The following is a 26057-nucleotide window of genomic DNA, read 5'->3' on the forward strand; positions in this document are numbered from 1 at the left end:
CCGTGGCTCCCTAGTGTAGAGCTCAAACTTTGGTGTCCGGCAGTCTGGGGCCAGCTCCCATTCGGTTCACCATCCAGCTATGCAGCCTGTACAGGTGTGGTGCAGCGGTTCCCCATGTGTCTTACATAGGAATTACACCTGCGGGTCACCTGGGACCCTGGAACCATGCGGCCAGCCAGCCAGTGGTACTTCGTAGGAGCCTCGCAAATGCTAACTCCCTTCCCTTCCTCACCCAGAGAGGGTGCAGGGCTGTGCAGAAGAGGTGAATATCTGCTGGAATGTTCCCCCTGGGGTTTTGAACGTGAGAAAGGTCATGCGTCCTCTGAGCTCACCTATGATGCTTCACTGGCTGGCCCTGGGAGATCATCTGGTCCCACTCTTTCATTCTCATTTTTTTTTTTTTTTTTTTTTTTTGATGAGCAAACCAAGACCAGGAAGGGGAGAACTTGTTTACGACCCCTTCCCTGGCCTGTCCCCCTCCACTCCCAATCCCTTCACTCCAAAGCCTTAGCACCTTGTCTGTGGTCTGGAAAAAACCCTGGTCCAAGCATTTGGAAAACTTCACAGCAAAGGAGGGGACATCGGCACAGGCAAGCCTTGGTTTTGGGGAATGGCATGGCCCTTCCGCATTCCCTGCTCCCACCCACGCTCTGTGTGTTCTGTTCTGTTCTCTCGGCAGGTATATCCGCACCATGTACCTGGGGATTCAGAGCCAGCGGCGGAAGGAACACCAGCGACGCTTCTACTGGGCTATGATGTATGAATATGCAGACGTCAACATGTTGCGCCTCCTTGAGACCTTCCTGGAGAGCGCCCCCCAACTGGTGCTACAGCTCTGCATAATGATCCAGAAGAACAGCGCCGAGACGCTGCCCTGTGAGTGTCCCACACCCACCCCCCACGGAAGGCTGGGGGAATGACCTGGGCTGGGACAGGGCTCTGCCCTCTGTCTGGGGACCACTTGGTGACTGCCACCTGCACACTCAGTGCCTGGCACATCCTGTGGGCATTGCCCATCCTGATCCCCGAGTCTCCACCTTGCCCAGGCCCCCATGTGATGCTGACCCAGCCCACACCAAAAGCACATGAGTGGCACAGATGTTCCCCATACACCCATGTGCCAGCTGCCCTACCTGCTCAAGACCTTATGTTCTCATGAACAGAGCAGAGCCAGGGGCCCAAATGTCCCTGGGAGCAGCAGAACAGAGGACTCTGTGTCTCCCAATCTGGGAGGAGTGCCTCCTTTTCTTTGGTGCTGGCCTGAGCCGAAGTGTTTGCACATACACAGGATAGGGGAGTCGGCCTAAGACTAAATCACAATAGGCAACACCAGCGATTTTAGACATTTGTAAGTTGTGGTGCTACTGCTTGAAATCAAAGTTTATGTAGCAGCCCCATTTTAAAACATGCTCAAATAGCTCTACTTTAGTTGGATAGGGATGGGGATCCAGAGCCAGGCGCACCCCACCCACCTCCTTCATGTCCCCTGTGGCCCCAGATGGTCTCCAAGGAGCCCCAGAAGCCCCCAGAGCCCAGTGGGATAGCACTGATATCTGCAGCAGTGGGAAGTCTCTAGGCATGTCCTGGTTGCCTGAGAAGCCCTTCTGAGGTTAGACTTTGTTGGCCAAGGCAACACCAGGTCACCGATGGTCAGACAGACTGCAAGCAGCATGGCTGTGTCTCAGAGCATGTTTCAGGGGGACTGGAGCTCCAGTAGGTCTAGGATGAGGAGGGGCTGAAGATCCCATCATGTGGGGGACACTGGAAATGTCTAGTTTGAGGAAGACTTGGGATGCAAGATTCCCAACATTTGAAGGGGAATGAATGGCCATCCTAAAGGGATGGAGGGAGCTATAGGGAGAGTGTTACTGATGCAACATGTGGCAGATATTTCAAACAGCAGGAGCTGTTCAGTGGTGGAAAGAGTGTTTCAGCAGGTAGTGAGTTTCCTGACACTAGCAATATTCAAGCAGAAATGTTGCTGAGAAGACTCAGCCCAGAGGTTCCTGACTCCACACCCTCCCGCCTTACACCTCGTGGTCTGTCAAGAGCAGCCAAGCTCTGGCCTTCGTGAAACAGCTTTGCCTCCTGACTTTTTCCAGACTGGCCAGTCCTTGGCAATGTCCAGTTCCCTGGTCACTTGTGCGGAAAAGGAGTTTAATCTTCCAAGGCCAGCCAGAGAACATTGAGTTGTTCAGCTTGTGAACTCATTCCTGACATTTAGAGCCCAAGCACCTAGTTCTGAGCCCAACTGCACTGCCAACAGACACCCCAACCCTATGGGAGCTTGGCTCCCTGATGAATCCTCCTACCCACCCCAAATCAGCATAACCCCAGCTGGAAGTGCCCCCAAGGGAAAGAGGCCTCAGGGCAGATCCCTCTGTCCCACAGAGCACCGGCTGCAGTCTTGTGAATCCCTCACGGAGGCAAGGAGAAAGGGGAATGTGGGAAACTTTGGTGGGCAGTGCCCACTGTCAGGAGGAGGCACCACCCAGCCCCTGGGCATCAGCTGTTTGGAGCCAGGGTCCAGTGGAGTTTGCAGTGACCTGTCCTGGAGAAGAGCTGGAAGGAGCTAAATAGACGTCTAGCTCCACTGGGGCATCTTGACACTGAGCAGGAAGCCATGGTGAGGGAGGCAGGGCTGGTAGTCCGTCTGGCCTGTCCCTTCTCTTTTGGATAGACTCCCATTCATAAGCACATACACTGCCACTGGCATCGGAAAAAACTAGGAAACATGGAGACCTTGTCTTCAGGGTGCCCGCGGAGCCAGGCCATCTGCTTAGGCAATGATCTGGTGTGACTGCCCACGCCGAGGCCCCGGGAGCCCCTGCTTCTCTGAACCTTGGAGAAAAGTGCATCATTTAGAGAGCACCATTTGTTTCAAGACCAAGAGAACCACTCGGGGGTTGATTCTGGAAGAACACCAGTGTCGCAGGGTCTGATGTGCACAGCCTTGCTCTGCAAGTCTTGAGGGAGTCCTCATGGGACCCTGATGATGGGCTGAGGTGCCCAGTGATAGGCACAGTGACCCTGCCTGCTCTCTGGAGCCCCCATACCCAGACTGCCCTCCTTCCATGGGCTGTACCTCCCCAGATCAGGGCAACATGCTCCAGGGGACAGATTTGCTGGGGGACTGGGGAAGGCCTCTTTCTCTCCCATCCGATTCCTCCTTTTTCCAACTCTGTTGCCGAGACCCCAATCTAAACCGTCCTTTGCTGTTTCAGTTGTTCAGATCTCCTCCCAACCCCCAGAATCACCAGGGAAGCAAAGTTATCCTTCTTGCACCCTTCGCCACATCCAGGCACCGCAAATAGATGGGACAGGTGGCAGGGTGATGTAGGGGGTGAGTTCCTGATAGGACATTCATCCCAGACCAAGATCCTGGTCACCACTTATACCCTGGTATGATTTTGGACCTTGCCCTTCACCTTATCAAGGCCTCCTTTTCTGTTTGGTGTAATGAAGGAGGTGACAGCACTACCTAATATTTAGGGAGGATGCAATAATGTAATGCATGTAGATCATTTTGTAAACTGTCAAGCTCCAAGGGCACCTAAGGGTGTGTGTTTGTCATTTCCAGAGCCTGGTGGTGAGTGGCGTGGGCGAGATCCTAGGGAGATTTCCACCCCACCCCTTTTGGCTCTGTGGGTCATCCCTGTCCCAGCCTCCTTGCTGAGACTGCCCTTTCTATGATAGCTGCTCATATTATAAACACAGAGAAGCTGAATGTGAAATCCCTGGAGAAGAAACTCAAGGGGCAGTAGATGTTGCTCCCTAAGAGCCCTCTTGATGTGGGAGTCCCATGGGGCCAAGTCCGTGAAGGCCAAGGGGCTGCTTAGTTGTGCTGCCATAAGCAGGCACCCTGGGAGAGGAGCTGGAGTGACGAGGATCAGGCTGCTGTGGGGCTTTTGCCCTAGGGAAGCTGTCCCTGGCTTTTTCTCCCACACACCCCTCTTTTAGAGTGAGCAGCTCACTCAGAGGTCAGGAAAGCATTCCCCCACATTTGTTTGGTATGTGGAATAGGTGTTTCTCCAAACAAGCTTTCGTGGTTAAATACATTTGGGAACTGCTGGGCTAAACAAAGGTCAGTGGCAATCTTTGCTGTTGGAATGTGATTTCCCAAGACAAGGATGGGGTCTGTAGCATTAGTTGGATTAATGGGAAGGAAGGAAACCTGCCCTCACTGAGCACAGACTGCAGGGGTCTTGGCATTTCCCTCTTACTTAACTTGTAGAACATCTGCTCATCACTGGACCATTTTGTTTGGAAATAGATGCCTTCCTTCTTTTTTCCCATAAAAAGCTGTATGAAATGTACACACATTAAAGAAAGTCTGTTACCCTGGGAGGGACATGGTGACATGGAATCTTCCAGCCATGTGACTGCTTAGAGCATGGCAGCATAGAAAGATGTGGGTGACCTCCATGCTGATATCTGATAGCTGTTTGATCTGTGGAGAGTTACTGAGCCTTTCTGTTCCTGAGCTTTCCTGTTTCTTAAATGGGGATAATATTAGTACCTACCACAAAAAGTTGTTATGAGCATTTGATGACATGACCAATATCATGCCAGGTACAACACCTGGCCGTTTTGTTGGTGGTGGGAGAACTTTTATTGTAGATACACTTCCTGAATTGGACTACAAGCTATACTGGTGGGATCCATGGCTAATTGGCCTTTCTTTGTGGGCTTTGATGACATAGCTGTCCATTTACACTGTTAATACTAGTAAATGGTTAGGAAGACTGCTGCCACTGCCACTTTATTTTTTTAATGTTTATTTTATTGTATTTTGAGAAGAGAGAGAGACAGAGAGAGTCGGGGAAGGGAAGAGAAAGAGGGAGAAAGAGAATCCCAGGCAGGCTCCACGCTGTCAGCACGGAGCCTAATGCAGGGCTTGAACTCATGAACCATGAGATCATGACCTGAGCTGAAACCAAGAGTCAGACGCTTAACCAACTGAGTCACCCAGGTGCCCCACCACTATCACTTTAATATGCGAGTTCTCCACTGATCTTGCCAAATGCCAACCTTTCCCAACCTTTCCCATCTCTCCACCTTGTGGCCCTCACTTATTGTTGGGCTAACCCTGTGGTATTCAGCCTGCAAGATGGATTGTATCCAATTTCCCCAGAAGACCACATTCAAGTGAAAAATATGGTAATAGTAAACAATCATACAAATATTATGCTGAAGTCACTTGAGCATCTCAGCAGGGTTTCCTTAAATCTGATGTTTTGAAAGTTTGAGTAAAGATAAAAACAAAGCTTATTCTGATATGTCATCTACATTGGTGGTGACATTGTAGTGTCTGCTGAAAGCTTTGCCAGTATTCTAGGTAGGGCCAGGTTTGGAAAGCAGTTGGCGGGGCAGGAAAAGTGAGACAGAGTGTCAATACCACCATCCACCACTTACTGCCTTTATGGCCTGGGGCAAATTCATTTCCTACCTGGGCCTCTTGCTCTGTAAAATGTGAATAGAAGCTACCTTTGGGGGTGTCGTAAAGGTCTAATGAGCTGCACATACACTCCTACAGCACCTTGCTTGCCATGTGGTGGGCACTTGATATGATCCACTGTTCCACAAAAATGCGTCAGGTCAACTGCGATACTATGTGCTGAGGGGCAGCAGGGAACAGAACCGACACAGACCCTCTCCTCACGAAAGTCTTATTTTTCTGAGCAGACAGAACAAAAACAATGGGACCGATGACACATGTTAGGTGCTTTGAAGCAAACAAACCTGGTGCTGAGACCACAGATAATGTGGTGAGGGGTGGAGAGAGCTTACTTTGGGCAGGAGTGTTAGGGAAAGCCTCTCCAGGGAGCTGATGTTTAGGCTGAGTATAAGCAAAGAGAAGGAGCCACCTGTGGGAAGAACAGAAATAACCTCCCAGGCAGCGGAAAGAGCCCTGAGTAGGAAAAGCCTGGCTTGTTCCAGCAAGTGAAGGACCCAGCATAGCTGAGGTTGGTGGGGCAGGGGGAGGAAAGTGATATCAGGGGAGGATGGAGAAGTCAGAGGCCTGATCAAGCAGGGTCTGCAGGGCCCCACAAGCAGTTTGGGCTGATACCAAGTATACTGGGAAGGGTTACATAGGAAAGCTGTAGGATTGGACCTGCATTTAAAGAAGATCTCCTTTTCTGCTGTTCAGGGAGGAAGCAAGAGCTGAGCTAAGAGATCCAGGGATGAAATTATGGGGTAGAGAGCATTTGGGAAATGATACCAAGTGCACGAATTTGAGGGCTGTTCTGGAGATCAAACCAATAAGACTTAGTAGAACTGGTGTAGGCAGTGATAGACGGAAGAGGTGGTGATTTCTCACTGGATATGTAGAGATGGAAGAGACCTTATGGGGGAACAGGTTTGGGGGACTGGATCAAGAATTAGCAGCTCTATCACTTTTCCGTACTTCTGGGTTTTTCTGATCCTTCCATGTAAACATTGGCAGGGGTCAGGGGTGAGCCCCTTGCACCCACATAGCACCTGAGCCTGCCTTTTTTGGTTAAGCACGCACGGAGGAGTTATCCTATAAGTAGGGCTCTGCTGACCACTTTTTCCCGGCATCACACCAGCACTCTTTGTCAGGTACCTGCCACAGGCCAGGCGCCGTGTTGGCAATGGGCTTGCAAACACACCTACCCTTCAGGAGTTTATGGTCTGGTGCAGCACATTTCAAATTCTGTGATAGGTGCATATACAGAGGAGGGATATATTGCTGTTTCTGGGGGCATGAGAGAGGAGGTAACTTTGGTCTGGATCTCGATGGATGCACAGGAGCTTGCCTGAAAGAGAAGTTTGGGGGCTCTTATGGACAGGGGAACCATAGGCGCCAAGAAATGGACACCTGGGAGAGCAAAACGTAGATATGGAGCGAGTGGTCCTGGGCACCTAGAGCATAGGGTATATTGCATCAAGCTGGTGGGGGGGGGGGGGCGCTGTGGTAGGGTAGTGAAGAGGATGATGCTAGTAATGCTGGTTAAGACTTTTGGGGAGCTCCACTGTGTGCCACAGGCTAGTTTAAGAGGTTTACATGGGTTAACCCATTAAACTCCCATGGCAGTCCAATGAGTGGATACTTTTGATTGCTCCCATTTTATAAGTGATGAAACTGAGGTCCAGAGACTTTAAGTAACAGCACGAGGCAGCCACAAGGCTTGTAAACAATAGAGCTGGATCTTTACCTAGGTGGTTGGGCTCTAATGCCTGTGTCCTTAGCAAGGATGGCTGTGTCTGAGTCTTAAAGAGACAGACTTACATGGGTTCTTGGGGAAGCGGTTACCGATACAGGGAGGGAGCACGGGCTGATATGCACTGCAGACCAATCAGCTCCAGCGTGTATGTGTGTGTGCATGTGCACGTGTGTGTTTATGTATCTTAGATGCAATTATACTGACAAGGGCAGAAGATGATGCTTCTGCTTCTTGCCCCCGAAATCTCTGCTCAGAGGTTGGCATTTTGAAAATGTTCTCAACCTTCCAGAGCATTTTGTGTACGCCTTCTCTACTAGGCATGCAGGGCAAAGACTTGCTGTCTCACTATGGAGCTAAGCTTGGCCCGACCAAGGGGTGAGGGAATGGGTCCAAGACCCAAGACTTTCACAGCTCCCCAGACACCTATTAGCGAGAAAGATACACTGGCCTTTCTTTGAGGTTAGTTTCTATTCTGACCCTGGAGACCAGGAGAGCTTGGCCAGACACAAATGGGTGGCATACCCAATTAGAGAGAGATTTACTATTAAAACCCAGTGCCCCCCATGTCTGTATGGTGCATGTTCCTTCTGTCTTCTTAAATCCATCTGGGAACCCTTAGAGAAAATCCCAGGCACCTCCAGATACCCTTTGAGCTATGTGTGTCCCCCTCAACTCTCTAATTCGGCTAGGGGGCAAGACTGGAAGTTCCTGGATGGGACCAGAGGCTCAAGATAGCCACAAGGGCTTAAGCTAGGGCTGGAACTTGAAGGTGGAGCCACCTCTGACCACAGAACAGAGCTAGCTGGCACAGTGCAGAACAGTCCTGCTCGGGGGGGCACACACAGGGGGTGCGCTTCTCCTGAGGGCAACGGCTTCTCTCAGAGAGGATCAAAGCAGAGTTGACTTGTTCTCACAGGTGACAATCCACCACGCAAAACCTTGCAGGGCTTCCAAGACCCCTGTGAGTGGAGGTCAGGCAAATGCTGGCAGAGGGTACACATAAAGGTATGTCTGGTGTGAAAAGACTTGAATCTCACGACTTCAGTTTCCAAAGGGATTTAGAGCAATGGAATCTTTAGAACTGAAGAGGTTGACTAGGCCATCTAACCCACCATCCTTGTTTAACATATGGAAAGCCGAAGCACAGAGAGGTAAGTAAGCTGCCTGAGGTCACTCAGCAAGGAAGCCTCCCAAAAAAGTCTCCTTTTCTTGCCACACTGGGCCTATGGTTGAGATGGTAGCATGGCATCTATAGGATGTAGTTCAAATACCAAGCCTCACTCAGGTAGTTCTTCCCACCCCGCACCTAACCATCAATAACCATGATATCCCGGCCCAGAGTTATATAAAAACAAGCATCTTTACTAAGACAAGGAAGTATGAGAAAATATATACTAAACCCTGTCTTCAGACACTGGTTTTGTTTTAAACAAATGCTGAGTTCTAAGATCCAATTAGGGCCTTTTCTTTCTGTCTCTTTGGTGTTAACCTCCATAATAGTCTTCTTTCTTAACTTCCCTGCTGGCTTCTCTTACATCAAAGCCTGTCTAGTGACTTGTACTTTAGCTTCTCATTTATTTCTTTTTCTAGCAAGAGCCCTGACCGCATCCCAGAGATTCACAAAGGCAAGTGTTCATTCCCGTTTCTCTGCTCCTTTTGAGCTAAACTGTCTGTGCCTTTGTCTGCAGCTGCTAGTTCCCCAAACACTTCCTCCTTTCCTGACTGAGGACGAAATGCATCCCAGAGGAAACTTCTCCAGCATCAATCTCCCTGGTCAGCTTTCCCTTCCTTGTGAGGGACCAAGCCACCTGGTTCGGGCTCTCAGGTGAGGGGAAAGCCCAGAGGCTGCTTCTTAGCTGTCAGATGGCTTAAACAGCCCTCTCACCTCCTCCCACAATGGGAAATTTCCATGTCCCTCTTCCTGGTAGGTTTCTTTTTACTTATTTGAAAAAAATGCATTCTGGTCTCTTTCCAGTCCTATTCATATGGACATTAGCTGTCACTCTCTATGTCTGGGACACAAAAGTTAATTCCTTGATCTTTTAGGATTCTGGTTAAAATTAGGTGAAGCTGCAATCCAAAAAGTGATGGCAATCTGGTTGTGTGGCCTGAAGATGATGGATCTACACCAGAGTTATGAATTTCACACTCCATTTTCTCATTACCAAGAAGTAAAACTTGCTGTTAAAACAACCAGCCCACTGCATCAAACAAATCACATAATGAATTGCCTTTCCCAGAGTCATAGGGAACTTCTATGCCCCTCATCCCTTACTAGTGAATAGAGCCCTTTGCCCTAGCTCATTCCTGTGCTGAGCTAGAGTTGCCCATCTCTAAGAGATAGTCCCAGGGTTTCAGACCAAGTTGGTACAGAGGTCTTCCAGCCTTTGATGGCAATTTCCAGGCCTCTTATCACACATCCGTGTCTTAGCAGGGAGCAGATAAAGAAAGGAAAGGATGCACAATATCCCCTGTTGACTCGCATCTCCTGGCTGTCTTGTATCTTCATCTATAACTGATATGAAGAGAGGCACACAGGTATGACTGCCTTTTCCGGCCAGAACACGAACTCAGCCTCTCCCAGTTTCCCCACAGTGGCCTCTCTGCAGCTGTATCCTGTCCTGCTTTTGAGGAGACACCCTCCTTCTCTCCTATGCAACATCTACTTGGTGTCTGCGCACAGGGTTCCCTGACCAGCCAACTCCAGAGCACGGTCCTGCTTCAGTGACCAATGGCTCCTTGTTAAACAGCACATTAAAACCTTACTCTCTCAAACAGAATTTGCAAGCATTTTAAGCAGAGACCTAAACCCTTTCAGTGCACAATCCACCTTGAATCTGACTACAGTTCTGAGGCCCTGGCTGAGATTGCCCCTACCAACTGGCAAGAGAAGGACAGAGGCAGAGTTCTTTTCTCCCCCCGCCCTCTTTTTTAATTGTAGTAGGAACACTATATGTGAAATCCAGCCTCTTAAATTCAAATTTTTAAGTGCAAAAGAAAATGTAGTACGTGCATACAAAAGAGACTTCTTAAAGCAGCAGAAAAATATATGAGAAAGGCAAACTAAATTGATTTCATTAGAGTTGCCACAAATGAAATTGCAATTGGCCATCTGGAAATGCTTGTGTGTCAAATGCTGAAACGCGGAAGGACTCAAGGTAGGCTTCTTCAGCACTCACTGGCTGACCAGTACAACCTCAGAGGGGAAGGCTCTAAGGGATGCAGATTCAGAAGCCTGAGCAGTAACTATAATTGGGCCATTTATTCATTTAATCAATAACTATTAAACACCTACAATGTGCCAAGCACGGTTCTAGGACCTAGGGACCGATATAGCCATAAACAAAAGAGATCGAAAGCCCTTCCCTCACAAAGCTTACACTTCTGGTAGAGAGAGGCAAACAGCGAACAAAAGAAGTATTTTATTTTCTATATTAGAAAATGATAGGCACTAAGGGAGAAGATGTCACAGAGAGATGGGAGGGGAGCAGAGCCGTGGGCAGTTTTCATTGAGGCAGCTGGGGAAGGTTCCCTGGAGAAGGTGACTCCAGAGCAAAAATGTGAGGATAGGAGGGATCCAGCCCCACAAGCTTTGGAGGCAAGTGTGCCAGGAAGAGGAAACAGCCAAGGGCAAAGGGCTTGAGCTAAGAGGGTGCCTCCAGTGTTCGGCCGAGATAGGTCTCTTGGCTGCTTCTGTATCTTACCCTTGCCCAGAGGTCTTGCCAGCAGAACTTCTCCTTATTCTTTATTAGAAAATGCTTAAATAGGGGCACCTGGGTGGCCCAGTTGCTTAAGCATCTGACTCTTGATCTTGGCTCAGGTCATGACCTCACAGTTTGTGAGCTCAAGCCCCGTGTCAGGCTCTGAGCTAACAGTGCAGAGCCAGCTTAGGATTCTCTCTCTGCCCCTCTCCCTCTCTCTCTCTCTCTCTCTCTCTCTCTCTCTCTGCCCCTCCTGTGTGTACTTTCTCTCTTTCTCAAATAAATAAATAAATAAATAAGCAAACAAACAAAGGAAAAAATATTTAAATAGCTTTACTGACATACAGTTTACATAGCATACAATTCACCCACTTGAAGTGTACAATTCACTGACTTTAGTATATTCACAGAGTTGTCACCACCACTCCGATTCATCTGAGAACATGTCCATTGCCCCACAAAGACACTACACCCCTCTTAGAGCTTCCCCCCCCCTGTAAGTTCTTCCCCCGGCTTCCCTGCATAGGGAAAAGGCTCACCCTAGGTGGTGTGTCTGATTGGGAGAATGTGAGGGATCCCAGGCAAATCCCTGCAACGTCATCTTCTCTAGACCTGGCTAGTGCTACTGTGGGTAAGGGCAGGAGGGACTCCCAAAGACCCTTTCAGCCCTGGTAGCATTTGACTCTAAGGAAGGGAAAAGTGAAACTAGGGCAGTATCGGTCTTTAATTAAGCTTGACATTCACATTAGAGACAATCTCGAACTCTAGGCCTCGAGGGAACTTGGAGCTCCAGGAAAAGACAGCAGTTAAGTGATCTTCAAAAGATCTTTTGTATCCCTTAAGATTTCCAAGGAAAGAAAGCTCATGAGTTTCACAAGCAGTGCCCTTCCGTGTCACACATCTGTCACCACCAGGGAGGGGGCAGGATGGCAGAGACCCCGAGAAGGAAACCCCTGGGGGTGACCCCCATCAGCTGTTCCACTTACTGTGTGGTTATGAGCAAATCACCCTCTCTGAGCCTCAACTTTTTCATCTGTAAGATTTACCCCCAACTGGACCCAGTTGGAGGTGCGAGTCAGGACATCAGGAGGAGTTCTATGCTGTGGCATTCACTCTAAGGCCAACCTGAGATAAAGATGGGTCTAAAGCTGAGCAGAGGAGAGCTGAGTCCTCTTTTAATTCTAGGCCTTCTTGTGCATTCAGACTTGTGCATTCAGACATCATGCATCCCAGGCCGCCAGACCCTGGAGTTGAGGAGCCTACCGGTTGGAAAATCTGCCCACCTGTGACAACATGGGGGCCCCGTCATTTCCTTTACACTTCACCCTTCACCAGTGACAGCCTGGCACATTGAGTCCTCTTCTGCTGGTCCACATGGTGGTCTCCTGACCCGGTCGCTTGCAAGACAAGGTGCTGCTCCTGTTTTGCACTGTAGAAAGCTCCTGACGTGGACCTCATAGGCCTGGCGTCACACACCTGCTCTGCACATAGGAACCACACATCCTTTCCAACAAGGCCTTTGCCTCTTTGAGCCTCGGGGTTCTCATCTGTAAAGCACAACTCATAGCTCCTGCCCCAGGGGGGTTTTGTCAGGAGGAAGTGAAATGCATTTGTTCTTGGCACAGAAGAAGCACTCTGACAATGGCGGCTAGTATTTCTACTGCCTACCGTGGAAGGCACACATTGCTGCCATCCTCAGCACCTAAGGCTCCGATTGGACCACATCATTTTACCTGGAAGGTTTTTCTCATCCAGGACCACTGACCACAGAGAATTTGAGCTAAGGGGCCAGGACCACTCCCGAGTCAGCCCTGCACAGGCACACACCCACCTCGCCTGCTCAGCAGTTCTGCGTCCCTCTGCAAAACTGCCCACCTGAGCTGCCACGGAACTAAAGCGTATCTGAGAGCCACCTGGTAAGGAGCCCCTTACCCCTCCTGAGCTTCTGTCACAGCTCTGTCCAGTTAATCAAGGCCTGTCATCCTCAGGGCCTCAGTGGCCTCAGGTAAAGGAACCCAAGACCATTTTGGCTGACAGAATTTCCAGGGCTTTGACAGCTATCTTATCCCACGCCATGGGAGATAGGATCCACCCCGATTCTCCACCTTTTAAAAAGATGTTATCAGCTTAGGGGCTGCTGGGTGGCTCAGTCAGTTAAGCGTCCAACTTCAGCTCAGGTCACGATCCTGGGGTGGTTGGATCAGGCTGTGTCGGGCTCTGTGCTGAGCTTGGAGCCTGCTTGGGATTCTCTCTGCCTCTCTCCTCTTCCCCTCTCCCCCACTCAAGCGCGTGCCCTCTCTCTCTCTCTCTCAAATAAAAACAAAAACAAAAACAAACTTAATAAGAGCTAATGTACATGAGGCATTTTACAATTCCCAAAGCACTTTTACATTTGTCAGGCTATGTCAGATGAACAGCAGCTCCAGGAAGTAGGCCTTACTGCCATGCCTTCTGAGCCCTGAGGTTCAGCACTGTTGACAGGACTACCATGTAGGCACATCTTTGATACTACAGAATATGCAATATTCAATATGCATATTCAATATGTGCATATACACTATATATATATATATGTTCTTTTTTCTATTTATAGATATATGAATATATAGTATAGTATGCACACATATCAAAGATGTGCCTATATGTTTTATATTCATAACTTATTGAATACTCCCAAATCCACATTTTTACCCATGGTTCACAAACAATATGCTAAGCCCAGATCTGTTTGTACCAGTGCTCATGTCCTTTCCAGGGCATCTCACAACCTGGGTTAAAATGCACTCATTCTGGGAGCATCAGGAGAATGAGCCTCGTTGGCCATTTTCTCTTCAATGAGAAGGGACTTACTGGAACTTTCTAGTGACGGCAGATGGCTTTCTTCACTGTGTGCTACAGGCCAGCCAGGATCCAGGCATCTGTGAGTCCTGCGCCACACTGGCTGAGTGGCTGACATTTGTTCTAGAATCTCTAAAGTTTGTCTTTCTCCAGCTGGCTGTGAAGATAGTGTTTTGATAGCGCTGAGAGCATCTTAGAGAGAAGAGACAAGCAAAGCAGAGGGCTGGCTCTAGCTTTCCTTCTGCTGTGTCCTTTAAATATCAGTGCTTGACCTTGAAGCTCCTTGAGGGGCATGCTGCTACCTTGCTATGTCCACCATGTTCCCAGAGTGGCTATGAGCTCATGGTGTGCTGCTCAGAAGAGACTCATCACACAGATATCAGACTGATGCTGTTCTCATGGCCTCTCCCGACATCATTGTGTCTGTATCCCATGGACCTCTTCCAGGATAGTCACTTCCCAGGAAGAACTGTCTAGAAAGTTTCAATCTCCAGCTACTAGACACACCCAGGTTCACAGTTTGGTTTTTGACTTACTGAGAATATTGAGGAAATAGGAAATACCCTATCACAGGGCTTCTCAGCCTCAGCAGTACTATATCTGGGGCCCAGCAAGTCTTCATGGTGTGTTGGGGGGCCATCCTATGCATTGTAGAATCTTTAGCAGCACCCCTGACCCCTGCCCACTAAATGCCGGTAGCACTCATACCCAGAGTTGTGACATTGCCACGTATCCCTGGTTGGGGGTGGGGGCAAAATCACCCCCGTTGTGGACTTTGCTCTGCTGTTAAATGGATGATTATGGTTGTTTGGGCTGAATGCGGCCCCCTCTGGATTGGTTGGTTTACATGGAAGGGCACCAGTTGCTTGCTATGCACAGGAGTCAGCAGGGCCCCAGACGTTGAAGCATGAGAATAAAAGGACATGCTTAATGCAGGAATCTCAGGCAAATCCTTTTACATCCCTGAGCCTTGGTGGCCTTGTCGGTAAAATGGGGCACCAGTAGACATTTCATGAGAGTATTGTCAGGGTTAAATGAAGTACCACATGCAAAGTATATGGCATAATGCCTAATACATGGGAAACGTTCAATAGATGTTCGTTTCCTTTTCATCGGCCTTTTCTCCCCTCAAGGATTTCTTCCTGAAGGATGAAGGGATAAATGTTGGCTCCCAGAGAATTTTCCTTTCCCACATCTAGGGCTAGAGGTGGGCACTTGTGATGGCTGGTGGGGTCAGAAGCCCCTTTCCCTATGGGCCCTCTTAGAAATCAGAGGATACTGTGGGCTGTTTTATGAGAAAAATACCCACACAATTTTGCACATAGTTTCAGAAGGAGCAGACAAAATAGCTGCCCTGCCCTTGGAACATATGGGCAAAACAGGGAGGGGAGGCACCTAGGTGGTTCAGCCAGTTGAACATCTGATTTTGGCCCAGGGGGTGATCTCTCAGTTTGTGAGTTCAAGCCCCACATGGGGCTCACTGCTGTCAGCTCTGAGCCAGTTCTGGACCCTCCACCTCCCTCTCTCTCTGCCCCTGTCCCACTTGTGCTCTCTCTCAAAAATAAATACCCATAAAAAAGAGGAAGTAAGAGTAAGAGATAAAGTCTATCAAGGTGGTGGGGGAAATGCTAAGGTAGAAAATAAAGCATGGAAGGAGGCACTGGCGGGGTAGTGTCGGGGGGGAGCTGCAGTTTCCAGTGTGGTGGTCAAGGATGGCCCCGCTGAGAAGCTGATCTTTGAGTCAAGGGCTCCATGAAGCACTTGGATATCTGGGGGAATGGCATTTCAGGCAGAGGGAGAGCAAGTGTGTGCGCCCTGAGTTGGGGGTATGCCAGGAGCACATCTGGGGCCAAGGGAGTGTGAGGAGCTGTGGGAGGTGACCCCCTAGGGAGAACAAGTAGCTATCTCAAGTAGGGCCTTGCATGAAGGCCTGATGCCGTGAAAGGAACTTAGATTTGCACCCACTGGAGAAGGGAATTACTGAAGGGCACAGAAGAGAACGGACAGGTTACACTTGTAACTCCCAGGCTGTATCATGTAGGGCCCTGAAGTCCTTTTAAAGGACCTATCATGGCATTAACACCAAACAAGATGGCGTGTCAGTCCAGATAGGCTAGTCATGCTGCAGTGGAGGATACCCCAACAATTCCGGTGGCTTAAAATGTTGATTCATTTCCTGCTTGTTGCAGTATGTCTATCACAGGTCGCGGGTGGAGCAGCCTGTTTTTGGAGCATGGGAGAGCCTGGCTTCCTACCTGGAAGTGACACCCATACTTCTGCTCATGTTTCCCTGGTCAGAGCAGCCACAGGCGGGAACTGGAGCTGAGCAGGGCAAGAATGCATATCCTCCCATGGGAAAGGTGCTGAAAATCGGGCACCATGACTGCCTATTGTGCCTGCAGGGCCATGCAGAGGGGCATACTTTAGCTTAGTCACTTTGGCTGCATAATGAAGAGATTTCTGGGACGAGAGCAGGTACAAGGAAATGAGTTTGGAGGCCATGCCAACATAGAATAGAGATGTCACTGCTTCTGCACATACTGGGACACTCAGACAAGGCCTTCCAGGGGTGAGTCCTCAGTTTGGCAAGCCCACAAACTTGACTTTGTGCTCACAGAGATGATCAGAGAGCTGCCACACAGTAACCAAACTGATAAGAAATTGATGTATAAATCTGAATGCTTGTTCATTAATCTGTGGGTATGGATGAGGAGACATACCTATCCCGGTGTTTAAAAAAGGAATCTGATTGGGGTGCCTGGGTGGCTCAGTCAGTTAAGTGTCCAATTTTGGCTCAGGTCATGATCTCACTGTTCGTGAGTTCGAACCCATGTCAGGCTGCACTCACAGCATGGAACCTGGAGCCTGCTTGGGATTCTCTGTTTCCCTCTCTCTCTGCCCCTCCCCCCTTTCAAAAATAAGTATATATATATATATATATATATATATATATATATATATATATATATAAAGGAGTCTGAGTTTCGGAGTTAGGCAGGTCTGCGTTGAAATCCTAGTTCCATGATTTCTTAACTACCTGATATGGAAAAGTTCCTTAGCCTGTGAGCCTTAGTCTCCCCCATCTTCAAATCAGTCCCCTGCTTCAGATATATTTGTAGGAAAGAATAGTTGAGTTAATTCTGTCACATGCTTAGCACAGAGTCTGGGCCAAGGTAGCTGTTCAGTAAAGGGAAGAGATCGTCATTATTGAAATCTTTATTAGAGATTAGCAGATACCGATCAGCCTGGATACAAAGGCAATAAAGAGGTATTTCCTATAAACCATGGTAAAACGATTTTCTACAACAGAGATCACATCTGTAGTGGCCAAATTTGATTTCTGTCCTCCTTGTCCCATCCCTCTGATGTTAAAGAGCTTTTTCTTCAGCCAAGGTATAGTATGGTCTTTGTATAGATGTATAGATGTACATCTTTGTATAGATGTCGGTTTTCCTGACACCTTCCAGTCTTTCCTTCCTATGTTTGTATCAGGCTACTTTGATTGCCCTTGGGTTTTTCCACATTAACTCAGCCACAAACATCTGTCAGTCCTGAGGGTTACATCCACAGATGGTGGATGCCATCTTCTATTTTGACCCTTCTTAAGGATCAGTCTGGAAATATCAAGGGTGTCTTAAGGCCACCCCATGTGGTAACCTCATGTAGGAATCACACCCTCTCCAAACACAGAAATGTGATGAAAATGAGGGTGTCAATGCTTGCGAGTGACGGAAATGGGAAGAAAATGGTCAGATCTTCAATTATTTACCATGAATGTATTTTTAGTGAAACTTTAAAAAGGAGATTGGTTCCTTGGTTGCTTTCACATCAAGTCTACTAAGTATAATTCTAAGTCTACTAGGTATAATTCTGAGTGTAGCACAGTAGCACATCTGGTTTGCCTAGAAGTGCAGTGTTGGAATAAAGAGGACAGCCTTATGGGGCTCATCTAATATGCAATGAGGCCCACTGAATTCTTCAAGAAGGATAATAGGTCCTGCCAAGTGATATGCTGGTAAATGCTTAACAACCAGCTCTTAGCAGAATTGGAGGAACCCTGGTCTGTAGCAGTTGCCAGTTTCTGTGGTGTAAATATTCCCACCATGCCTATTTCAAGCCTCCAACATGACATCAGCCAGCCTGCAAAATCCCTGCAAATTTAACAATTGGATGCCATGAGCCAGGATGCGCTGGCTTGAACATGCTGTTCATGCCTGAGGAGTGAGATAATCCCAGGAATCATTGTTAGCACTCTTGCTTCCCACCTGTGTAACTTTGGCTAGGTTATTCAACGTCTTTGAGCCTGGCTCACAGGAGGCATCTGTGAGGCTTATTTCCTTCCTCTAGTGGTTGCCGGCATAGGAAAGTAGCTTTGTACCCATGCTTCCTTGCTGTGCCTCCTGGGTGGAGGTGAGGACAGGAGACAGGCAGGAATGTTTAGACAACCTTGCACACAGCTGCTCCATCTTTTTCCTGGGAGCATTTCCAAGAAGAAACGAAGCTTTTTAAAAATGTAGGAAGATAGAGGGAGGTTGGATGGGTGGAAAGTGAAGTATTGCCCATCTAAAAGGAACTCGGTGTGGAGAAAATACACAGGGGGAATTGAGGAGCAGATGGTTGACTTTCCCCAAACATTAACTTCAGGGAAGAGGGGAAGGTTGAAAGAGGTTAATATTGACCTTGATGTGCAGGTAGACAAATAGCCAGTTGAGCATGTTTCTTGGTTTGGGGAACCTCTAGGGGTACAATACCATGCAAATTAGGTGAGTATGTAATGTCAGAACATGGCTGCAGCCACATTGAAGTCTCTTAACTTCAAACTCAGTTTCCTCACCTGTAAAATGGGAGTAATAGCCCAGCAAAGAAAGGATACCATAACTAGGGGAATAGCTAATGGCCCAGCGTGAAGGACAGAGGGGCTCCAAATGCCAAATGTCACACAGAGGCAGGAGAAGAGATTAGTCGTCTGCGTAGAGGAATTGGTTGGTGACTTCCAAGAGAGCTCTCCATTGAGATTGGAGGTCAGGAGTCAAGGGAGCAAGGAGAGTACCCTCAAGAAGTTTGGAGAAGAGACAAAGAGAGGTGGGATCTCATTGGCAGAAAATGCAGGGTCCTGAGAGCTAGTGTTTGTAAGATAAGAGGAACTTGACTGTGGTTATATGCTGATGGGAAGGAGCCAGGAGAGAGGGAGCTGGGAGCGGCAGGGTCGACTCTTCCTACCCCTGCTCTATCCTGTGCTTAGCGCCCTTTCCATCCCTCTTCTGAGTGTTTCTCCACCATGTGATTTAGTGGTGGAACGGAGCACTGTGGCAGAAAGGTTGGAGACGGCAGGTGCTGAAGACCTGGGTGTGCATGTCCTACCTGGCAAAACCAAATCCTGCTGTTGCCCCCTCCGTTCTTGCTCAGAAAGTCTTGTGGCCATCTCTAGATACCCCTGGAGGTTCTCAAAGTACTCCTCAAACCCACATGCTATGTTCTCCCTGTGAGATACTGTAGTGTTCTGGTTTCTCCTTCCAGTTTCCTTTCTGCTGATGTATTGGGGCTCCCACTTGCTGGCCCCTTGGTGCAGCCCTGCCCTGATCATGGCCCTGCTTCAGTTTGTCATATCTCAGCTTCTCTACCTCACCCTGGTGGCTGGGCCCTCCCACTGCCCTGATCCCTTCCACTGCATCGCATCTTTCCTCCTGATTCAGCCACTTCATCTGCTGCTTGCCCTCTGATTTTAGAATCCCATCCTTCCCCAAACACCATATCACTATGCTTTTCACACGATGGGATATCCATACTCACAGCTTTTGTTTTGTTCCCCAACTGGCAACCGTTCAACTGACAGTGACCCTTGGATATTGCATTGATGCCACCAAATTGGGCCTTCCCTGATGACTAGGGCTAGTCAACTGCAGATTGGTTGCAACTGGTAAGGGGTGTCCCACTGCAGATTGCAGCCTTTCATTCTCCGTTCTGTTGGTCATAAGGTGTGGCCATTCCATTTCTGGAAATCTTAAACCCTGGGTCCAGTGATCAGAACCTGAAGGCCCCTCTCCCAAGCTTTTCTCAGAGGGAGTGGCTTCCTAGGAGGCGCCAGCTTAGTGACTTCCTAGCTGATAGAGCTGGACTCCAGGCAGCTCAGTGGGCCAACCGCAAGCCCCGCCTCCTGGTCTGCACCACTAAAAGTGAGCTAGCTGTGAAGGTCACTGCCCAGAACTTGTCACAGCCAAACGTGAGGTGTTTAACAATTTCCAGTCTGATCTTTGGAATGTAGAAACGGATCGGGCCATAGTGGAAGCAAATCATAAAGCTCCCCAGACTGTCTGAGAATTTCACCGGGGGCCACAAGGCCCCTTCCAAGGCTGATTCCTGTGGGCTTGGGTCCTGGCCAAGATAATGCATTGACTTTTGGATCGACCTCAGGTGAGACAGAAATCTTCTAGTGAGCCACAGCAGTGAGGGAAAATCTTGCACCTCTTCCCTCTGCAATGGAATACACTGTAGGCCTTTGAAGATTAATCACTTGACAGAGGGAAAGCCATCTCACCAGAACCACCTCTTTACTTGTGGTTTGAATGTTACTCTCCTGAGGAAGGTAGACTAGAATGCAAATTTGGTTTTTAGCTCCAAAATCAAGGACGTCTCTCAGATACCCACGGCTACTAACTTCTTGTCCACTCAGCAAAAGATTCAAATCCTTTGTACCCAGAGAACCTAGACTTTCTATCCTGTCACCTCACCCAGCCCCCTTCTGAGGCCATGTCTGGAGGGCCCGTTAGTACAGTGGTTACTTTCAGGGCCACTGGAGTCAGACTCTGAGTTTGAATCCTGACTCTACTTCTTGATAGATGTATGTATTTTGAAAAATGTCTTGGGGCACCTGGGTGGCTCAGTTGGTTGAGCACCAACTTCAGCTCAGGTCATGATCTCATGGTTTGTGAGTTTGAGCTCTGAGTCAGGGTCTGTGTTGGCAGCTCAGAGCCTGGAGCCTGCTTAGGATCCTGTGCCTCCTTCTCTCTCTGCCTCTCCTCCACTCACACTCTGTCTCTCTCTTCCTCTCTCTCTCTCTCAAAAATAAAATAAACATTAAAAAAAACCTTAAGTTTCTTCATCTAAAAAATGTAATTAGAGCACTGTATTAGTTTTCTAGGGCTGCTGTAATAAAATACCACAGGCTGGGTGGCTAAAACAACAGACCTTTATTTCTTCCCTGTTCTAGAGGCTGGAAGTCTAAGACCAAAGTGGAGACAGTCTTGGTTTCTCTGGAGGCCTCCTTTCTTGGCTTGCAGATGGCCACCTTCTCCCTGTGTCCTCACATGGCCTTTCCTATGTGTGAGCACATCCCCTGGTGTTTCTGTGTGCCCAAATCCCCTTTTCTTATAAGAACACAAGTCGGATTGGATTAGGGCCACCTCTCATGATATCATTTAACTTAACCACCTCTTTAAAGGCCCTGTCTCCAAATGCAGTCACGTTCTGAGGTGCTGGGGATTAGGGGTTTGACATGTGAATTTTTTTGTGGGAAGGATGACACAGTTCAGCCTATAAGAAGTACCTACATCACAAGGTTCTTCCAAATAAGATAATGTACATGCTCAGTGAATCATGCTGTGTTCTCTGGGACAGTCAGGTACACTGTTAAGGAACACATCTGTCTGGCACTCTCTCCCTCCCCCACCCCGGTTGAGCCCCCAGAATGAACTGGCTTCCCTGAAGCACCTTCTGCTGACAGTCCTTCAAGGAAGAGATGCCGTTAGAGTCCTGTGGGTTTGTGAGGCCACAGGCTTTGTCCAGTGAAATGATGCAAAGGTGGCAAGTCATGAGACATTTAATCCCTTGACCAAGCATAACAAATGTGCCAATGTCACAGATGGGGTCCAGACAAGTTTCTTGGAGGTGAGTTGATAACAAGTGTATCTAATGGCTTCTACCATTGGTTCCTGAGCCCTCAGAGGACAAGTGTTTCTCTGTGTTGAGCATCTAGTGAGAAACTCAAGTCCCAAATGGCTTCCTAAAATGGGCCTGTTTTTTCTGGGCTCCACTCAGGATGTACTCAGCCTACTAACTCTGGACCCAAAAAATGTGTCTGGAGCTTTGCACAGAACAGGGAGTTCTTTGGTGAATGTGGTGAATTATAAGGTAGCCACACCCAGACATTCCTTCTTTCAAAGGATCATCTTTGTCAATGCTGCTGGCAGAGAGAGCGGGGCAGGCTTGTCATGGAATGATGACCCCATTCATGTTTCTTCCTGTCCCTGCTTGCCATGCTCAGGCTCTGAAGAGAAGAGAGGTCCCAGACAAATGCACTCTTTTTGGTCTTGGGCAGGACCTCTGCCCTGGGCACCCTGCACATGAGCCAAATGTCAGAAGTTCCCACCTTCCCTTTTCCCTTTAACTCAGAGCATTTGCACAATGCCAAGGATGTGGCCTGGCATTCAAGGCCCTGAAGGACAAACAACTTGGTGTTAGAACAGACACCTGCTATTAGAGAAGGTTGATGGCCTTTATGACCTCAGTAAAGGCACTACCTGGTGGAGGGTCGAGCTGACAAAGGGATAGGATGCAGAAAAAATGGAGTGTTGGGACCAATATGAAAAGGCAGGCAGAGAGCTGTGCTGTGGGCCTAACATTACTGTCAGTAGTTGGGTAATCTTGGGCAAGGCACCCACATGCCTGTACTTCTGCATCCTGTCGAATGAGTGGGTTGAAGTGGATAGTCCATGAATCTCCCTGTGGATATTCTGTTTGGTGATATACAATATACCAAATTGGGACAGATAAGGCAGAGAGTTAAGACTGGGGTTGGGCATCAGCTGACAAGCAGCCCCAGAGCCAAGTGCTCAGATGTGTCTCCCATGTGACTGTGTCCCAAGTCCTCCTTATAATTAGCATTAATGTCTTATGATGTTTGGGGAGCATTCATATTGTATTTTAGAGAGCAACTCCAGTAGCATTGACCAAGATCCAAGGCAGTGTCTGGGTCAGCTCAGAGGGAAGCAGTTTCTGTAACAATTCATGATGGGTGGAGCAGGAACAGAACCCAGACCTCAAAGCCACAGGGACAGATCAGGAAATGGCAGAGGTAACCCAGAAGATAGAATAATGGGGAACAATTGTATTTGGCTTTGCTATGTGAGATTGATGGACATTTGAATTCCTGTTTATTCATATTTGGCATGGACGGGCTAATGTCACAACACACAGAATATCGAGATCAGCATGGTGAAGGCTGAGGGGCTGTCCTACTTCTGAACCCCACGTCTGTTCAAAAGCACACCCAGAGTAAGACTGAATGAGACCACGCTCCGGCAAAAGATAAGCTGCTTTTTCTTATTTCTCCAGCTTGGCACTCATGTTTTTCTTTTGAACTGGGGGAGTAATACATTCTGATTTATTAGAAGGAACAAAAAAAAAAAAATCAAGGCTTCTTCCCATTCAGTTTCTGTAGAACTCCCATCTGATTATTAAAGGTCAGCTGTACCACCAAGATTATTAACAGCAAGAAATGAGTTTACCAGGAGAGGGTTTGATGTCACAAAGATGTTTAAAAGGAACTTTCTGATGATGCTCCAGTATTGATAATAAGCCTGGCACAGACTGCTGAGATGATTGCGTATTCCCTGCCCTCCAGAAACCTACAGCTTAAATCATGTGACTCCCAAAGCACCCATTCTCCTCCCTGCCTAGTGCACCAGACAACATAAACACAGGAGGCTCTAAAACGTTAGCATGACCACTGTGATGTGGCTGTGGAGCACACATGGTCTTAGCAGATGCCGGTGGGAATGCCCTATGCATACAAAGGGCAGAGCAAGACACACAGAGTATCATGTTCAGAACTTTCCAGAAAGGTGAGAGGAAACTGTTAGGTGTTTTCAAGATTGGCTTTCAAAATTGCTATGGTTTCTCCCCTGTTTGCTTTCAATCTTGGTTGCTATTATTATGAAAGCAACACATACTCCTTGCAACAGTTGACAGTCTGGGGGTTTTTTCTAGGTTCACGCCAACATAATGGTTTTTGTTATCGCACTATATTGTTCTGCAAGCTGTGAACCTGAGCGTCTCTCAGGTTGGAAGGAAGCTCCGTGAGGTGGGTGAGGAAGGTGGATGCAGGGAGGGTGTAAAATGACTTTGACTCTTCACTGGGGCTTGGAGGGGAGTGGGGCGGTGAGCAGGGCCCAGGGAAAGACAATTCAAAGACTACAGGGCTGGGGCAGTTTAATGAGTCACTTGATGAGACAGTATTCAAGACCTCAACCAAATTTAATTGCATTTAGTTCTGAAATCTGAGGAGAAAGGAAAAATGGAGGCTCCAGATGGTCGGAGTGGAGAACACATGTGAGAGACTAGGGGTGATGGGGAGTCTCGCCTGAGAGGAGATCACATGGTAATACCTGACTAATAGCTGGTTGCTTGTGCGTGGGTCAGAGACTCCAGTAACTATTTGTTGTGTTCAGTTTGATTCAGTTACACATACCAAATAGGTAGCATTATTAATAAAATTGCTCCATAATGATTGAAGTATCACTGAAACGCAGGGGAATGATGAACAGCGGTGCTGAGTGGAAAAGGCATTTCCAAAGCATGAGCAACACTCCTAAGTTAGGACAGATACCAGAGAAGCATGGGCCTCCAAGTCAAGGCTTCGGAGAACTTGGAGCCATGCTGGGGTGGGGAAAGCAGCAAGGACTGAGTGAGAATGAGAGAGAAAGGAGTGAATGAGAAAGGCAGCCACCCAGACAGAAGATCCCAGGGCTCTTGGTCAAGGTGGCCTTAGGCAGCGGATGGAGAAGCTAAATGCAAAGCTTCAGTTAAGATGCATTGGGTGAGCTGATGAAAAGGTGGGAGAGATGCCAGTGTCTTCCCAGAGGAGAATAGTTGTGCAACTTGGGGCAATGAGCAAGCTGTCAGTCTTCACCATCAGTGATCCCTTCTACGGCTCCTCTAAGAGCACAGGCTGCTGGTGACAGGGACACCAACCCTGGCCACATGTCAGTGTGCAACAAGGATCCCCCACAAGCTCGTGATCCCTTCAGACAGAACACGTGCCACCCGACCCACAGCAGATGCAAGGAACTGCCACGGTGGCTCCAGTTCTTGGCTTCCCGGGCAAGGCACATCAGCCTCAGCCTTCACTCTTGAGTTGTGAGTCCCCAGAAATTCTGGACTGGGGCCTTAAAACTAAAAGTTGATCTCAAAAGTTGTCAGTTTAGGGAACATCTATAGCCTCTGTGGCCCGTTCCTGATTATGTGTTTCTTTCTCCCTCCTCCTTTAGACTTCGGTGTGTGTGGGCATCTCCTTGGCCAACAGCCCCACTGTGCCCCATGTGGGATGTCCAAGGTTTTGACTGTGTGGGTTTGTGTCTTTCTGGCAGGTGTCTCCTCTGTGACTTCCCTGATGTCCCTGGCTTGGGTGCTAGCCTCCTATCACAAGCTGCTGCGGGACTCCAGGGACGACAAGAAGAGTATGAGCTACAGAGGGGCCCTCATCCACCTCTTCTGGCGCCTCTTCACCATCTCATCCAGAGTTATCTCTTTTGCCCTCTTTGCTTCCATATTCCAGCTCTACTTCGGGATCTTCGTGGTGGTTCACTGGTGCGCCATGGCCTTCTGGATCATCCATGGCGGAACAGACTTCTGTATGTCCAAGTGGGAGGAGATCCTCTTCAACATGGTGGTAGGGATCGTGTACATTTTCTGCTGGTTTAACGTCAAGGAAGGGCGGACTCGATATCGAATGTTTGCATATTATACGATAGTGTTGACCGAGAATGCTGCCTTGACGTTCCTTTGGTATTTTTACAGAAACCCGGAGACCACTGACTCCTATGCGGTGCCAGCACTGTGTTGTGTCTTTATTAGCTTTGTGGCTGGGATCGCATTGATGCTCTTATATTATGGTGTGCTGCATCCCATGGGGCCGCGAGTTAAGATTTTGGCCAGCTCCTGTTGTGCCGAGCTGCTCTGGGGCATCCCTCTGCCCCCCGATGTTGAGCCCATGGCGCCTCAGACCCCTGGGTACCGGGGGACCCAGGTCACGCCTACCAGAGCCGTAACGGAACAACAGGAGGATCTCACGGCTGACACTTGCTTGCCCGTTTTCCAAGTGAGACCCATGGGGCCCTTGACCCCGTCGGGGCGTCCTTACCACCCAGAAGGGCCCCTCATTAAGATTGACATGCCAAGAAAGAGATACCCAGCTTGGGATGCTCATTTTGTAGACAGGAGGTTGAGAAGGACTATTAACATTCTGCAGTATGTCACCCCCACCGCAGTAGGCATTCGGTATCGAGACGGACCGCTCCTTTATGAGTTGCTACAGTATGAGTCTTCACTCTAA

General features: G+C 48.5%; 1 protein-coding gene across 1 annotated transcript; it reads left to right on the plus strand.

Moving 5' to 3' along the window:
* The first annotated feature begins 558 nt into the window (after positions 1-558).
* Positions 559-26057, plus strand: LOC125922474 (XK-related protein 6). Its single transcript, XM_049630070.1, has 2 exons — positions 559-876; positions 25093-26057. The coding sequence occupies exons 1-2, from the start codon at positions 693-695 to the stop codon at positions 26055-26057; spliced, it is 1149 nt and encodes a 382-aa protein (XP_049486027.1). The 5' UTR covers positions 559-692.

This window comes from Panthera uncia, chromosome B1, assembly GCF_023721935.1.
Source record: "Panthera uncia isolate 11264 chromosome B1, Puncia_PCG_1.0, whole genome shotgun sequence".
Classification (NCBI taxonomy): domain Eukaryota; kingdom Metazoa; phylum Chordata; class Mammalia; order Carnivora; family Felidae; genus Panthera; species Panthera uncia.